Raw genomic sequence first — 18,295 nt, forward strand, 5'->3', positions numbered from 1 at the left:
ACAACTACTGAAGTAAAAGTACAACTACTGAAGTAAAAGTACAACTACTGAAGTATAAGTACAACTACTAAAGTATAAGTACAACTACTAAAGTATAAGTACAACAACTGAAGTATAAGTACAACTACTGAAGTAAAACTACTGAAGTAAAAGTACAACTACTAAAGTAAAAGTACAACTACTGAAGTAAAACCACTTCTAACTCCAAGCTGTACTCAGATGAAGTAAAATTACTTTATTATGTGTATTATTAAACTACAGGTGACGTTCATAGAACAGTTCTGCTGTGAGTTTAGCTCCGTTAGCTCTGTTAGCTCCGTTAGCTGTTAGCTCCGTTAGCTCCGTTAGCTCTGTAAACATAACAGAGAGCTGCTAACAGCTAACCGCTAACTAGCCGTCCTCCTGATAAAACCCCCTGGAGACCCCATAGACTCCACTCCCAGCCGCTGACAGCCCCCGGAGGACCGCAACTGTGTCCCGGATGTTCACTAACTTAAACCCGGTGACCTGAGTATGAAAAGGCCCAACAGCACCGGGACACTCACCTCTGACTGCATCTGGAACAGCTCACGTACACCCTCTACGTCATCACGTCGCTGTTTGAGCCGAGCCTGGCGGGAAACAGAGATGTAATGACGTCATCGAACTGACAAAAAATCGGTCGGTCGAGGAATCCAACAGTTTAGGGTACTTCTCAAGTCTCTTAATTGCATCCTCGTTTCCCTCACTCGCGTCCTTTCCTTGCTTCTTAGTCCCTCCCACCAGGGATGCATGGAGGAAAGCATGCAAGGAGAGAGGAACGAGGAAATATGTTTTAAAATACATGAGACGTCCTTTCCTCAGTTGCGTCACGTGAAGCGACGTCTGTTTCTGATGACATTCATAATAAAAGTTATTAAGGGAAACATCAGATCATGAAAACACAAATCTTTCTAATAAATGCAGAAAGTTGTTTGTGGTCCTTTTGTTGTTCAGACTACAATGAACATTTATTTAAACCAGATGTTGAATCAGAAACCTAATCAAATATAAACTAGAGTTTATTCTGTGATCTGTCTTCACTCTGGTGTTAAACTGCAGTCAGTCAGTCCGATCGGCTGCAGCGTCCAATCACATAACTGATGAACAATGAGGGGGCGTGTCGGCCGTTAAAAGACTTCCTGGAACTCTGTTCTCGTGGTTCCTCGCTCATGGCTCCTCAGAGGTCCCTCCTCCCTCCTCCCTTCTCCATCCTCAGAGCTACATTAGAGCTTTGGGACGGCCGTCAATATGGCGGCGCAGAAACAACTTCCGGTTCAAGCGAGGATCGAGGAGCGAGGAAATGAGAATTAAGAGACTTGAGAAGTACCCTTAATATCACAAATCACTCTGACCTGTGACCCTCACATCAGAACAGGAAACACTCCTAGAAAATAAAGTAAAAATATAGAGTAAGAAAATAAAGTACAAAAATAAAGTAATGAAATAAAGTAATAAAATAAAGTAATACAAAAAATATAAAGTGACATTCTTTGCAGTTGCATATATAAAAAATAAAATATCCACATATATACATATATACATTTACATATATATATATATATCAGTGGTGGGCCGTCAGTGGCCTAAACAGAATCACAAAGTTATATCTATTTTATAATCTAATAATGTTTCATAAATACACTACATGTATTATAATATTTCCCCATTATCTTATGTTCTCATTGCACAGCTCCTGTCTTCCTCAGTTGCTCTGCTTCCAGTGCAGCTTGTTTTAAGTAGAGCTTTTATCCAATCAGATCTCACCTCTGTGTCTCTAGGTAAGAACAGAGGCCTGCAGACTCACAAGTGAATCCATGTGCAGTTTAAGTGAATGGGGACGATATTGTTGATTGTCATATTCTTCAATCAATCAGATCTTTAGTTTGACATGTTGGGCGTATTCTTTGACATGTCAGAGCCTGCTAGCTGGACTACAAGTACGTCAGCATTAACGTGCAGCTCAGTGTCCATGTGCAGCTCTGCAGCGAGGTGCAGATTGTGCTGTGATTGGTCAGTGGGCGAGCACGTGACTATCATGAAACTTATGCTTGCAAGCAGAACTTAGGTTGTAGCAGTCAGAGTTCAAGTGGAAAGATATGGAAGAAATTATGGCATTTTTAGTTTGTTTTTACCTAGCCTTGTTTTTTTAACATCAAATGGCAGAAGGAGGAGGAGAAACTGATTTAGTGGCGGAGTTACTGGGAACGCATTTCTCAAGAAGGACATTTCCGGACAAACTGGACATAGTAAGAAATGGCCGGTCAACCCCACAGCTAGCAGCCCTGACCCAGCCAGGAAAAGGATTTGTGCGCCACTTTCAGTCCGCAAACTATGAACGGTATTCCTTGCTGACAGGGTCGGAGAAGAGCTGCAAATTGTATTGCTGGGAATGCCTGTTATTTGCGACTGAACGTCTTGGTGTGTGGAGCCATGCTGGATTTGGTAACCTGAGCTGCCTGAGCAAGACCGCTACGCGACACCAAAGTACTGCGGGACACGTACAAGCTACGGTGCTCTTGAAAACGTTTGGAGGGACCCGAGTGGATCTCCTGATCAACGAACAAGTTCGCAGGGAAACGGAGCTCCACAATGAAAACGTTAAGAAGAATAGGGAAATACTGGAAAGGACCTCTTGCTGGAACTGAAACGCACGGATGTACTGCACAGCCGAGTTATTGGACTCTTTGTAAACAAAGACAGGAGGATGGACTTTGTCTTTAGATAGAACAGCATTTGGTAAGTGAAACTGCTTTTGTTTTCTTTACATCTGCAGTGTGTTAATTTTGCCTATTGTGTCGTTTATGGATATTGTTCCCTGATGTAATATTTGAATGGCCCTTGCTCTTTAGTGTGAGCGTTGCTGGATTGTTTTGTCATGCTTTGTTGTGAATATATATGTGACTGATTCTTGTAAGTTCGCTCTTGTCATTGTGTTAATTGCATCGATTTTGACCCTATGCATTGTTCGTTAATTACGAAGCATCCCGTCCTGCGTGGGTTTAGGGTCCGGATAATTGAATCTGTTTGGGCTGTTTTCTCATACAAACATGAATGATGGTCTGGACAAATGGGGATTGTGTGGTGATTACTTAGCCCTGTTTGAATCAGTAGGAACAGCTGAACGCTGCGGGGAGAGTTTGTAGCGCGAGTTTGTGCGTGTTGTTTTCCTTACTAAGCTAGTTTAGCATAGCCTCGCAGAACATTCGCGCCTCAGTTGTGTTTTGTTTTGCTTCCGGGGTCAGACGCTGACCCGGAAACTAAACAGACAGACAGACCGGTGTCTCCACCGAAAACATTATATTTACCACAATTTAAGCTTCTGCATTTTCCAAATGCACCAGTATTATTGTTCGGTTCGTAAGCCTCGTACCGAACGGTTTAATACGAATACGTGATGTTACACCCCTTGAAACAAATAACCGTAGCTGTGGCGCCATCATGAGGTTATTAGGTGGTAAGACGGCAGTGAAGGCCCAGGTATAAAATGCACGGCCCGCCACTGATATATATATATAGAATATATATAGAATATATATATATATATATATAATGAGAGGAGTAATAGATGTAGTAGCTCTAATAATAACGTAAATATAATGACTGCTATTAATAACAGCAGCAGTGGATATAACAGAATAATAATGATTATAAAATCAGTAATAGCAACAGAAATGTCACGAAAAATATTAATAGTATCAGTGGGTGTCAGCAGGACCATGATCCATGGAAACCTGTGAGGAGAGAAAGCACAAAGACTAATTAAAGTTATTAATTTGACATAATGGGACGTGAATTCATACAGAAGCAGAGTAAGAGGAGAGAGGAGATCAGTGTATCCTCCAGTAGTCTAGGTCTATAGCAGCATATCTAGGGTTATAAACCTGAACCAGCCCTAACTATAAACCTGAACCAGTCCTAACTATAAACCTGAGCCAGCCCTAACTATAAACCTGAACCGGCCCTAACTATAAACCTGAACCGGCCCTAACTATAAACCTGAGCCGGCCCCAACTATAAACCTGAACCAGCCCTAACTATAAACCTGAACCAGCCCTAACTATAAACCTGAGCCAGCCCTAACTATAAACCTGAGCCAGCCCTCACTATAAACCTGAGCCAGCCCTCACTATAAACCTGAACCAGCCCTAACTAGAAACCTGAACCAGCCCTAACTATAAACCTGAACCAGCCCTCACTATAAACCTGAACCACCCCTAACTATAAACCTGAGCCAGCCCTCACTATAACCCTCAACCACCCCTAACTATAAACTATAGTATGATCTCTTTTCTTCGTGCTGCAGTATTCTGAATCAGCTGGAGAGATTTAAGAGACTTACTAGAGCAGCCTGATAATAAGGAATCACAGTAATCTAGTCTAGAGGTAACAAATGCATGAACACATCTTTCTGCATCGCTTTGATTCCTAAAGGAAGCAGATATAAGGTGAATAAAACTGGTTCATCCAGGTTTCATGGTTGACGTTGCAGAAACCCGTCTGACTCAGAAACAGGAAACTATCTCTGGTATGCAGAGCTGTAGACATGAGTCAGCATTTAGTCCTAAACCCCTTGAAATGAGTCAGCATTTATACACTTCTGTCAGTGTGTGTTTTGATATATTTTTGATTAGATGTCTGAAATTGGGCCTTTTGGTTCACACAAGATGGAAAGATTTCAAAGTATTGTTCTACAATATAAACTACGTCAGTAGTTTCACCAACAGGAACTTTCATTTTGTGTTGATATCGACAGTTTCACCAGAGTCCCAAACCTCTCGTTTTACTGCAGCAATATAATTGAAACTTTAAGAGTTCAAGAGAAATGTGACGGAAACATGAGGAAGTTGTCATCATCATCATCATCATCACTGAGTGTGTGTGTGTCTGTGTGTGTGTGTGTGTGTGTGTCTATGTGTCTGTGTGTGTCTGTGTGTGTGTTAATGAATCAAACAGAAGTTCAAGAAGAATAACAGTTTTATTAAAATTTAATTTGGCTACATTTATTCGAGCATGGTCATTTCCAAGAGAAATTAAAAATTCAATAACAATACTTCAGACATTTCAGGAATTCCTTCATCATCATCATCATCATCAGTCCTTCGTCTCCTCCTCAGTGGGATGAATAAAGTGGATTTAACTCTCAAAAATACAGTGTTTTCACAATAATAATCATATCAAAAGTTCCCAAAATTTAGAATTTCCAGTAGTTTCAAAGGAAAACAAACAAAACAAAAGACAAAACAATTGAAAGGTTCCAAATAGCATAAACGCTCTGTATTCATATTTTTGCTCCAATAGTCAATGACAGAATATTTTTTATTAAAATATATCTATTTGTGAGGAACTGCAATACTGTACACTACAGTATGAAATAAATAAAATTAGGAAATATAAAATGACTCAGATAAATAAAATGGTAAATTCTCAAATAAAAAACTAAAATATGAAATTTATGTTGAAAAATTCAACAAAAACAAAATAATACTGACAAGAAATACTGTCATGGACCAAACAAGTAGAGAAAATTGCACAAAGGTATGTAAACTAACAAAGTTCATCTATCTAACTAATACTGACGAGTCAAAGATTGGAGGACGTGTTAATACTGAAGGACAGGTGAACAGGTGACAGGTGAGACACTGTACAGGGATGGCACAGGTGAAAGGTTTGCATATAAGGCTTTCTCTGGAGAAACAATTCAACACACAAACAAAGGCTCTGTCCTTTTTTATTTTTAACTTTCATATTACACTCCTTCCTCTCCTTTTTTAAGACTTACATCAACATTTTATTTTGAAAATCACACAGGTTTAAATGTTCCTTCACATAAAGAAAAAAAGAAATGCGGCCCAAAGTCGTGTGGTTAGTTGGCAAAAATAAAAGAAAAGGATCAAAGTAAAAATGTCACAGTAAAAGAGACAATAACAACAATAACACTGACAGGAAGTGACCGCGTGTTCGAGGCTTTTTTTCCCTCTTTTGTTTTTAAATTCCTTTTTTTTATTTTGTAGTGATTCGAGGAGTCGAGAAGTGCAATTTCCTGAACGGGGATTCGAACACAACGAGACACAGGAAGTTAAGAACAGCATAGCACCACACAGCTTTTAGGCCTTTATAATGCTGTACATTAAAAACAGCTTCATTATAATGATCATCATCATCATTACTTATTTTACGTCATCCTTCATTTTTTTGCATAATGTGGATTTTTAAACAATCCCACCAGCTTCATGACGCCATCAGGTTCTTCGGTTGAGAACTGAACACAAATGATTTGAGCTTCAGAGAACGAGTCGTTGATATTTTATTAATTAAACATATTTCTGAACTAATACCTGAACTTTGTACCAAACATCTGCAGAACCATAAAGTTCTCTTTTATTTAATAAACAACCCTAATTTAGAAATAAATATGAATCAAAGTCGTTTCACATTTTAAATTTTTGTATTTCTGAATAGAACTTTTAAAGGTGCAGCATCGTAATTAATCTGCGTGTCTTTGCTAATTATATGGCTAGCTCATCAACCACTGTAGCTGGAGAGCTAACCGCTAACTTGTTAGTCAGGAACATGCTAGCACAGTTAGCAGCGTGGTTAGCATCTGATCAACAACTAGCAGCTAGAAACCTGAATGTATTTTACATGATTTTACATCTATAGTTGTCACTAAAGTGAGTTGCATTGCTAATAAACGTTAGCATTAGCTGCAGGCTGTCTAACATGTTAGCTAAATGTAAAAATCAGCTTTTAGCTTTCAGGTTCATAAGATTGGACACGTTGTAGGAGACATTGTTAAGGATGGACACTGTAAGAGACATTGTTAAGGATGGACACAGTGTAGGAGACATTGTTTGGCTAGGAAACGTTGTAGGAGACATTGTTAAGATTGGACACGTAGTAGGAGACATTGTTAAGATTGGACACGTTGTAGGAGACATTGTTAAGATTGGACACGTTGTAGGAGACATTGTTAAGATTGGACACATAGTAGGAGACATTGTTAAGATTGGACAAGTTGTAGGAGACATTGCTAACCTGAATGTGGACATATTGGACTCATAAAGTCCTGACAGGAAACAGGACTGGGGACTCGTTTAAATAAACCCAAATCATTTGTTTTCAGTCCTTCAAAATAAAAGCTGTTCTTTGAGAAACAAACCGAAGCAACATGACGAATGTTCGGAAGCGTCTTTGTCTCTCAATCCTCGTGGTCTGACTTCCCGTCCATCTTCCTTTCTCGTGAGCTCTCGTCCATCAGCTGCATCGTGTCCTTGTCGTCCCTTGTCGCGTCCTTCTGACTCCTGCTGTCTCCTTCCTCCTCCTCCTCTACCTCCTCTCCTTCCCTGAAACTCTCCTCCTGTCTGTCCGTCAGCTCCTCGTACGTCTTGTCGTCTTCCGTCTCCTCCCGTCCTCCGTCCCTCAGGATCGTACCCCCGTCCTCCCGCTGGTCTTCTGGGTCCGAGTATCCGATGGGTCCGAGCCCCTGAAGGTAGGCCCTCCTCATGAGCAGCTCGGTGGGTTCCTCACCTCCTCCCCCCTTGTCCCTAGCCTCCCTCTCGGCCGCTTCCCTCTCCTCGGCCTCCCTCTTGCAGTACGAGTACCGGTGGTTCATGTGCTGCGAGTACGAACCTGAGTGGGAGAAGCGTTTGCTGCACTTGTCGCACTGATATGGTTTCTCTCCGGAGTGAAGACGTGAGTGTTCGATGAGATGGTGTTTGTGTTTGAAGGCCTTCTTACAGATCTGACACTGGTGAGGACGCTTCCCTGCAGAGACACAAGAGCAGAAGAAGAGTGAGGACGCTGGAGGACCAACATCTACAGACACACAAGGACAGAAGAAGAGTGAGGATGCTGGAGGACCAACATCTACAGACACACAAGGACAGAAGAAGAGTGAGGACGCTGGAGGACCAGACGTCTACAGACACACCATGGGTACATCCCAAGTCTCTTAATTGTCGTTTCCTCGATCCTCGCTTGAACAGGAAGTTGTTCTGCGCCGCCATATTGACGGCCGTCCCAAAGCTCTAATGTAGCTCTGAGGATCGAGGAGGGAGGAGGGACCTCTAAGGAGCCATGAGCGAGGACCCACGAGAACAGAGTTCCAGGAAGTCTTTTAACGGCCGACACGACCCCTCATTGTTCATCAGTCATGTGATTGGACGCTGCAGCCGATCGGACTGACTGACTGGAGTTTAACACCAGAGTGAAGACAGATCACAGAATAAACTCTAGTTTATATTTGATTAGGTTTCTGATTCAACATCTGGTTTAAATAAATGTTCATTGTAGTCTGAACAACAAAAGGACCACAAACAACTTTCTGCATTTATTAGAAAGATTTGTGTTTTCATGATCTGATGTTTCCCTTAATAACTTTATTATGGAAACAATTAAAGTCAGAGAGAGCTGAGAGACGAAACACTTTATATTTATATATATATATATATATATATACATATATATATATATATAAATAGAGAGAGAGAGAGCTGAGAGACGAAACACTTTTTACATCATTCCTGAGTGTTTGATGAGTTTTATCATTTAAGAGAAACAATAATCATATTCTGGGTTATTTAATAATGACGCCACAGTCACAGTTTCAAAACGTACAGACGCAAATAATTCATAAATAAGACGATCGCATTCCGCTGGTAGAAATGGATCCTGTGCTTATAAACAGAACACAGGACACAGTTTGTTAACAGACTACAGAGAGAAACACCTCTACAGTGGTGATCACTGTGTCTTTATTAGTTATTAGTATTGTTAGTTACTGTTATTAAGTACAGTGATCATGTGAACACACACTAACTTATCTAAAGTCTCTCCAGCTGTTAAAGCCGACTGACAGCTGATCAGCTGTGATCATCAGCACCGTCATCAGAAACAGCAATGCAATTAAGAGACTTGGGATGTACCCAAGGACAGAAGAAGAGCGAGGACGGTGGAGGACCAACGTCTACAGACACAGAAGGACAGAAGAAGACAACCTAAAATGCAAAATTTATCTCCTCCACATGAATATTTACAACTTTTCTTATTTTTCGGTGACAGTAAAGTGAATATTTTTGTTTGTAATTAAATTAATCCGTGGAATTTAAATTCTGGATTTCTTGAATCATTTTCTTTTAGTTTTGTGTCTCATGATTTACAATCAGATGATAACCATTAATAATTGTGAGATGTGGTTCATCAGCGTTAATATTAAAAGACAGCAAAGAAAAAAAAATGACAACATTTCCAGATCAAATATAGATCAGGGATTAAAAGTCATAATCACAGATGTTAATAAAACAGCCAACATTTACCTTCAGAACAACAAAGATATCAATAAACCTGAAGAGGAGCAGGAATCCTTCACAGCTGTACCCCCCCCCCCCCCCCCCCCATCACACACACACACACACACACTCCTGGATTTACTACGACTTCCGTACGAGCGATAATTTCTTCCATCTGATGCTTCAGGCTGCTGCCAACCGACACGTCCCACGCACACACACACCAAAACACAGCTTCACCCCAACAAAGCCAACACACACACACACACACACACACACAAACAAAGTATGCACGTACAAGCACAGCTCCTTACAAACACACATGCAGGCAGATCGTAGCCACAAATAGACCTGGAACGTCTGAAACATCCATCGCTGGCATAGTTTACTGTAACACACACACACACATTTACACACATACAAACATACACACACACATATACACACACACACACACATATACACACACACACACATTTACACACATACAAACATACACACACATATACACACACACACACACACATATACACACACACACACACATATACACACACACAAACATACACACACACACACATATACACACACACACACACATATACACACACACACACACACACACATATACACACACACACACACATATACACACACACAAACATACACGCACACACACACACACATATACACACACACACACATTTACACACATACAAACATACACACACACACACATTTACACACACACACGTACACACACATTTACACACACCTACACACACACACACACACATTTACACACATACAAACATACACACACACATATACACACACACAAACATACACACACACACCAACACACACACACATTTACACACATATATACACACACACACACACATATACACACATATACACACATATACACACACACACACAAACATACACACACACACACACACACAGAAACACACACACAGAAACACACACGCACGCGGGAAAAATAACCGAGACGGCAGATTCTTGCTCTAAGTGTTGGGGGGGCGGCCGTGAACGAGGGATGATGATGATGCAACGGAGTGAAAGAGACGAAGGTAGAACAGCTCGTTACTCAGGTAACAGCTTCGTCCACCAGACTTCATGTGAAAAACACTCCTTCTGTTTCTAAAGATGATTTGTGTCTCAACGCATCAGAACATTTGGTTTCTTGGACGGATCAGAAGATTCATCTGGAGATGCTTTCCATGAAGCCTCCAGAGCTCTGAGTGAGATCTTTGCTTTGTACCAAACACACATTTTAATGCATCAGAACCGCCTCCAGTAGAAAATATCAAAATGATTTGACTGCATTTAAAACCTCTTCCTAATGTTTGACCTCAACATGTTGTATGTGATGCCTGAACACTAACTCCAAACCACAAGTCAAAGTGACTTTTTAACATTTGGACCAAACAAATAGAGAATGTGAGATGGAAGCGTTGTCTAAATAAAGCTGTGGTTCCTCCATCTCATCCTGCGTGCAGCTTTCAAAAGGACGGTCGGATCTTTCTGATTTGAACCAAACACATATTTTAGGTTTTAAAGAAGGTTCAGGTTGATTTGTCTTGAGACATTGACTGTGTGAACGTTCATCTACTCATAGTTCACCAGTAAAGGGTTGAGAGACAGTGAGTAGTACTACTACTACTACTACTACTACTACTACTACTACTACTAGTAGTAGTAGTGCTAGATAGTTCACCTGTGAGATGTTTACTGATTCTATTCATATCACAAAAACTGTTTGTTTCCAGTTGAAATATGTAAAAATGGACCATCTCTCTGCTGTAATTAATATTTCCTTTTGATCTTCAGAGCACACACACACACACAAACAAACACATCACAGTATGAATGAGATGCTGCATGTTTATGTAATTATCTCCATATGAACTGATCCCACAGCTGTAAAGAAAGGAGCAATGTTAAAGGTTCACAGAGGAACAGAAGGACAGAACTAAAGGAGAGGATCTAAGTGACCGAATGAAACCAAAGAAAAGAAGGGAGAGGGCACAGAAGCATCGGGGGTGGGGTAAAATAAAGAAGTGTCCAAACGTTATATATACCTGTGTGCTCATATTTGTGTCTTAGGAGGGAACTGGTCTTCTGGAATGTTTTGTCGCACAAGTCACACGCGTACATACCACTTTCAGTCTTCTTCATCTTCTTCCTGGACAGAAGCGAGTCGCTGTCTGTCAGGTCGTCCAGGCCCGACAGATAGTCCGCCGTCCCGTCCGGCAGCTCCCCCTGAGGCACAGAGACAAGCTTCAGTACGTCTGGTAATCCCACACCTGTCGGCTGCAGAGACACCTTCTGGTCCAGACCCCCCCCCCCCCCCCCCCACCACCACAGCCTTCATGATCCCAAGTCTGGACAGAGCTTAAAGGCCCAACCTGGGTAAGTCCCCTTCATCCAGGGGACACTTAAAAAACCAGGACATATGGGACCAGGAGGGTTTGAATAAAGTGTTGGGATTGTTTTTACAGATAAAGACAGAACGTAATTCTTCATGAGAACAACTTGTGGCCATTTGTTGGAGAACTACAACATTAAACTACCTTGTTTACTTTAACAACACAATCTCTGACTCTGAATCAGCCTCTCTTCTTCCTTATTATGATTCCTCTCAGCACTTTCTGACTTCTAGCCATTTAAAGGTTGAAAGTTGAAAACAGAAGTTGATGAGGTCACCGTGGCCGAAGAGTTAAAGCTCTAAAATCTACAATTCCTCGACAACTGGGCGACTCCATCTGAAACGATGTGATTCCGTCTAAAGCTACTGAACCTTTTCTAGTGTGGTGAGATTGTTTCACTAATGGGACCTGGTCGGACCCTGATCTAACCTGAACCTTTAACCAGAGAGGTCTTAAGATCAGGAAACACCCATAGAAGCTAACTTTGGACCGCTTTGACAAATGTCCTGTTTGGTCATTTAGCATCACGAACAATATATACATTTGTTCACTATCTTTACCTGGAAACCTGGTTTCCGTTGGTACTTCCTCTTCTGCTGCATTTCAGCAAAAGTGGCGGCCTCGTTGGCGTAGGTGTAGGCCATGTGGAAGCTCATGGGGTCGAGCCCTGGGTAGGGCCTGAGGCCCGGGATGGTGGCCTGTCCAGGAGACATGAAGGTGGGTGGAGGAAACGCTCCGTGAGGCGGCAGAGAGGTGTAGACGGGACCAAAGGGATTAATTCCAAAGATGGGACTGGTGCTTGTCTCCAGCTGGTGGATGGAGTTCCCTCCACCATCAGAGTACAGGACTTCTTTCTTGATGTTGACCAGATCCATGGGCCTGGACACCTGTTCTCGTCCTAGCGCCTCGCCATTGCGCTTGATGAGGAAACCGTTGTACCTGGGTTGCTTCTCCCTCACAGACATGAGCCTCTGGGCCATGTGTTTGGGCAGCGACAGATCCAGTGGTGTATCCCCATGGGCCTCCTCAGAAGCCAGGCTGTTTGGAGTGTAACAGCTAGAGTTTTTGGAGGAAGTAGAGGAAAGGTTGAGGGGTGACGGAGTGTTGCTCCTTAAGTGGTCTAAGGGGTCTAATGGTTTGTCCCCTGTTGTGTGCCGGTTGCCTGTAAATTTGTTGGCCTTTGTGAGTCTGTGGGAGGCATCACCGTTAATGAAGCCTCGGTGTAAATCTACGATCGGGAGGGACATTAGCGTTCGGCTAAAGCTGTGGTTAACATCCAGTCTGCCTCGGTCAGGAGGGGGCGACTTCTTCCTCAGACCGCCTCCGTGGTAGTTCTGGCTCTTCCACTGGGAGAACCACTCCTTGACGAACTCTTGAGGAAGGCCGACGGCAATTGAAATCTTGAGCAGTTCCTCTGAGTTGGGCTCAGTGTTCATGGCAAAGTAGGCCTTGAGCACCGACACGTGGTCCTTAAAAGGGTTGATGGGGCTGGTGGCCTGCTCGTTGGTAGACAGCTCCGTGGGTATCGCCCCCCTGTGTCTGGCAGGACTGCTGTCTGTCGGCTGCAGGACTGCTTTGATCTCCTCATTCATTTTGCACAGGTAGCGCTCGTGTTGATGCAGCGGGATCGGCCCGGTGAAGGTCTCCTTGCAGTACTGGCAGGAGAACGGCAGGAACTGGTTCTGGCTATCATGAGACTTCTCCTCACCGCAGAGATCAGTTGAGTGGTTTGGCTTCTCCTTCTTGATGTCCACTTGCCTCTTGGAGTCGTCGATCAAACTCTTGGCCTCGTTGACCTTCTCCAGCGTGTAGTCGATGATGCTCTTTGTGGGGCTGCCGTGGCCCACCACCTGGAAACCGGCCTGGGCCAGCCTCTGCTCCTCCATCTGGGCCCCCAGCTCCTTCATGTAGGCCCTGAGCTTGGAGATCTCCTCTGGGTTCCCATCCATCTTCTGCCTGCACACTGTATTGTCCACAATCTGAAGCACCTTCTGCACCTCGCTCAGGTTGTTCCCGAAAGAACCCGAGAACCCCAGCAGGGGGAGGTCCAGCCCCAAGCCTCCAAGGTGTTGAAGGGGGCTCTGGGAGGAGCTGTGGATGCCCAGGGGGCTTCCACCACGACTGTTCAGGTAAACCCCCGAACCCCCAAACCCGTGCTGAGAGGCCATCAGCAGCCGGTACTCGTTGAAGTCCATCGGCTCGGCTTTGACGTCGAGCTGACCCTGTTGGTCCAGAGGGCCGAGTGGGCGCCCGTTTTCCAGTTTGTGGCGGAGCTGTGCGAGGGCGGGGCTTCCAGGCGATGAGGTCGTGGAGTTGGGGGAGGAGCCGGGCTTGTTTCCGTTGCGCACTCGTCCGTTGACGGCAATCAAGCCGATGCATTTCTTGCTGCTGATGTGGGAGCTGTAGGAGCCGGAGTGGGAGAACCGCTTCTTACAGTTGGAGCACTCGTACGGCTTCTCACCTGCAACACAACACAGAATATTTAGACTTTAGTTTCTAATAATACAGTTTTATAATTTAGGATCAAATTTGTGATCTCTGATTGGACAGTTTACTACTTTTGATTTGGTAGATAAAAATGGTGAATTAAAAGTCAGGATCTAATTCAATGGGTCGGCCTTCCTTCTATCAAAAATTACATTACAGTTCATTACATTTAGTCTGAGCTTGGTGGGTATAATGTTAGCCACGTTAGCAGCACCGCTACGGATGCTAATGTGAGTCTGTCTGTCTGTCCACCATAAGTATTATGACTATACTATATTGAACTCTTCCTGTATGTTGTTATTTTACAGTTCTGTCAGTTGTTCTAGAAGAATGATTGGAATTAACAGTGTAAAGATGAACCTTTCATGAACAGGATTATTGTTATTAAAGGGAAAAGATAAATGACGTCACGGTGAATTCTATTCAAAGAGAAGTACTTTTATTCGTGTTGAGCTGTGATGAAGCGCTCTGATATGAAACAGGTGATGAGTCATTCAGCAGCAGATTATCGATGTTCGGAGGAAGGACGACTCACCGCTGTGAATACGAAGATGCTCCTTCAGGTGGTGTTTGTACTTGAAGGCTTTTCCACACTCGCTGCATTTGAACTTGCGGTTTCCAGCTGCGTCGCTCAGCAGCGGCTGCAGACAGACAAAAAACAAAAGCAGAGATATGTTGTGATGGAGGACGAGTGGGAGTCGCTGAGCAGAGAGGGAAGCAGATTACAGGGGAACAGAAGTATTTAGTGAAGCAGATCTGATACGACTCAAAGATCCTTCCACTCCTTTTTATCTGCAACACATTCTGAGAAAGCGTGTGGGCCGACTCTGTTCAGAGGTAACAGTTTGTCATGTCGCTGCATTCCCCACATTTGAAATGCAAATAGAGAGATAAACAAACACAGCCAGGGGGAGACCCCCCCCCCCCCCCCCCCCCCCCCCCCACCACCAGAGTGTAGAGAACGTGAAAAGTTAATACTGAGAGGGGGGGGGGGGGGGGGGTTCAGAGGAAAATAAAACTCTGAAGAGTCGAACCTTTTTATCTTACTGGATAAAAAGGTTCCAAATGTGTTGGTTCTGTTTATAATTTCAAGTTCAAATCAAACAGGTGCTGATTCGTAAAAATAGTCACAATCACAAAAATATACAATATATATACATATATATATCATTTATGTGTTTAAAACTGTTGTGATGATGAAAACTGAAACAAAGAGAGATCTTTATAATGTAACGGTAATATGTATTTATTTACCACTATTTTGTTCAGGTTGGGATTACACAACTATTATACTACTACTTGTACTTCCATTATATATTCTGTACTTATAGTTATACCTGCACTATATATTTTGACTGATACTCATACCTGCACTATATATTTTGTACTAATACTGATACCTGCACTCAGTGGTGGGCCGTCAGGACCTTCAAGGCCTTCTCTGCTGGCCTAAACAGAATCACAAAGTTATAGCTATTTTATATTTTAATAATGTTTCATAAATACACTACATGTATTATAATATTTTCCCCATTATCTTATGTTCTCATTGCACAGCTCCTGTCTTCCTCAGTTGCTCTGCTTCCAGTGCAGCTTGTTTTAAGTAGAGCTTTTATCCAATCAGATTTCACCTCTGTGTCTCTAGGTAAGAAGAGAGGCCCGAGGCCTGCAGACTCACAAGTGCATCCATGTGCACTTTAAGTGAATGGGACGATATTGTTGATTGTCATAGTGCTCAACCAATCAGATCTTTAGTTTGACATGTTGGGCGTATTCTTTGACGTGCCAGAGCTACCGAGGTAGTCTACAAGTACGTCAGCATTAACGTGCAGCTCAGCAATAACGTGTGGCGTGATTGGTCAGTGGGCTAGCGTGACTGTTGTGATGCTGAAGCTAGCTAGCGGAGCTTAGTAGTAGTAAGAGTTCCATAAAAGCTGGACATCGTATCAAAGGGTCGGCCAACCCCACAGCTAGCAGCCCTGACCCAGCCAAGAAAAGTATTTGTATGAACGGTATTTCTGGCTGACAGCGGCGGAGAAGCGTTGCACATTTTATGGCTAAGAATGCGTTTTATTTGCGACTGAGCGTCTTGATATTTGGAGCTACGCTACGCTAACCTGAGGTGGCTAACCAAGGCAGCAACACAACACCATAGCACGGCAGGACACTTACAAGCTACGGTGCTTTTGAAATCTTTTGCTGAGGCCCGAGTGGATCTACAACTCAACGAACACGTTCGCAGGAGGACGGACTTCAGCATTTGGTAAGTGAACTGCTTTGTTTGTACATCTGCAGTAGCGTTACTACTGTGTTCATGTGTCTATGGTGTCGTTTTTATGATATGGTGAATATTGTTCCCTCTGATGTGAATAATATTTGAATGGCTCGTGCTCTTCAGTGTGCGGATGAATACGTGTTTTAGCGTGACTGGTACATGTGACTGGTTCTTGTGAGTTGTTCCTGTCATTGTGTTTATTACGTTGATTTTGACTTTATGCATTGTCCGTCAATGACGAAGCATCCCGTCATGCACGTATTCATGTATCTGTTTTCTTTAACAAAGGAAGAATGATGGTCTGGAGAAATGGGGATTGTGTGGCGATTGCTTTAGCCCTGTTTGAATCAGTAGGGACAGCTGAACGCTGCGGGGAGAGTTTGTAGCTTGTGTGCTGCTGTTGTTTTTCTGCTAAGCTAGTTTAGCGCGACTCCCAGAACACATTATTTGAATACTTATACCTGCACTATATAATTTGTACTAATACTGATATCTGCACTATATATTTTGTACTAATACTCATACCTGCACTATATATTAATACTCATACCTGCACTATATATTAATACTTATACCCGCACTATATATTTTGTACTAATACTGATATCTGCACTATATATTTTGTACTAATACTGATATCTGCACTATCAATTCTGTACTAATACTGATATCTGCACTATCAATTCTATACTAATACTGATACCTGCACTATACATTTTGTACTAATACTGATACCTGCACTATAAATTTTGTACTAATACTGATACCTGCACTATACATTTTGTACTAATACTGATACCTGCACTATACATTTTGTACTAATACTGATACCTGCACTATACATTTTGTACTAATACTGATACCTGCACTATACATTTTGTACTAATACTGATACCTGCACTATAAATTTTGTACTAATACTGATACCTGCACTATAAATTCTGTACTAAAACTTATCCCTGCACTATAAATTCTGTACTGATATCTGCACTATCAATTCTATACTAATACTTATACCTGCACTATAAATTCTGTACTAATACTGATACCTGCACTATAAATTCCGTTCTAAAACTTTTACCTGCACTATAAATTCTGTACTAAAACTTATACCTGCACTATAAATTCTGTACTAATACTGATATCTGCACTATCAATTCTATACTAATACTGATACCTGCACTATAAATTATGTACTAATACTTATACCTGCACTATAAATTCTGTACTAATACTGATACCTGCACTATAAATTCGGTACTAATACTGATACCTGCACTATAAATTCTGTACTAATACTGATACCTGCACTATAAATTCTGTACTAATACTGATACCTGCACTATAAATTCTGTACTAATACTGATACCTGCACTATACATTTTGTACTAATACTGATACCTGCACTATACATTTTGTACTAATACTGATACCTGCACTATAAATTTTGTACTAATACTGATACCTGCACTATAAATTCTGTACTAAAACTTATACCTGCACTATAAATTCTGTACTGATATCTGCACTATCAATTCTATACTAATACTTATACCTGCACTATAAATTCTGTACTAATACTGATACCTGCACTATAAATTCTGTACTAATACTGATACCTGCACTATAAATTCCGTTCTAGAACTTTTACCTGCACTATAAATTCTGTACTAAAACTTATACCTGCACTATAAATTCTGTACTAATACTGATATCTGCACTATCAATTCTATACTAATACTGATACCTGCACTATAAATTATGTACTA

At 42.0% G+C, this 18,295-nt stretch overlaps 2 protein-coding genes across 14 annotated transcripts in view; both read right to left on the reverse strand.

Moving 5' to 3' along the window:
- The window catches only part of gtdc1 (glycosyltransferase-like domain containing 1), a 41,677-nt gene extending 40,256 nt beyond the window's left edge, over positions 1-1,421 (reverse strand). The window contains exons 1-2 of one of the 2 annotated variants that reach the window (XM_076112195.1): positions 1,374-1,421; positions 546-611 (exon numbers count right to left, since the gene is read on the reverse strand). In XM_076112195.1, the coding sequence (XP_075968310.1) occupies positions 546-557 (12 nt within the window). In that variant the 5' untranslated portion in view covers positions 558-611; positions 1,374-1,421. Of the gene's footprint in view, positions 1-545; positions 737-1,373 lie in introns of those variants that run through there. The other variant, XM_076112194.1, reaches the window with a different exon arrangement.
- Positions 1,422-4,977: 3,556 nt separating this feature from the next.
- The window catches only part of zeb2a (zinc finger E-box binding homeobox 2a), a 65,714-nt gene continuing 52,396 nt past the window's right edge, over positions 4,978-18,295 (reverse strand). For 11 of the 12 annotated variants that reach the window (XM_076112261.1, XM_076112259.1, XM_076112257.1 and 8 more), the window contains 4 exons: positions 14,787-14,892; positions 12,325-14,225; positions 11,417-11,597; positions 4,978-7,785 (listed from right to left, as the gene is read on the reverse strand). In XM_076112261.1, the coding sequence (XP_075968376.1) occupies positions 7,220-7,785; positions 11,417-11,597; positions 12,325-14,225; positions 14,787-14,892 (2,754 nt within the window). In that variant the 3' untranslated portion in view covers positions 4,978-7,219. The remainder of the gene's footprint in view (positions 7,786-11,416; positions 11,598-12,324; positions 14,226-14,786; positions 14,893-18,295) is intronic. The other variant, XM_076112255.1, reaches the window with a different exon arrangement.

This window comes from Anarhichas minor, unplaced genomic scaffold (genome assembly GCF_050575085.1).
Source record: "Anarhichas minor isolate MPS153535 unplaced genomic scaffold, ASM5057508v1 ptg000048l, whole genome shotgun sequence".
Taxonomy (NCBI): Eukaryota; Metazoa; Chordata; class Actinopteri; order Perciformes; family Anarhichadidae; genus Anarhichas; species Anarhichas minor.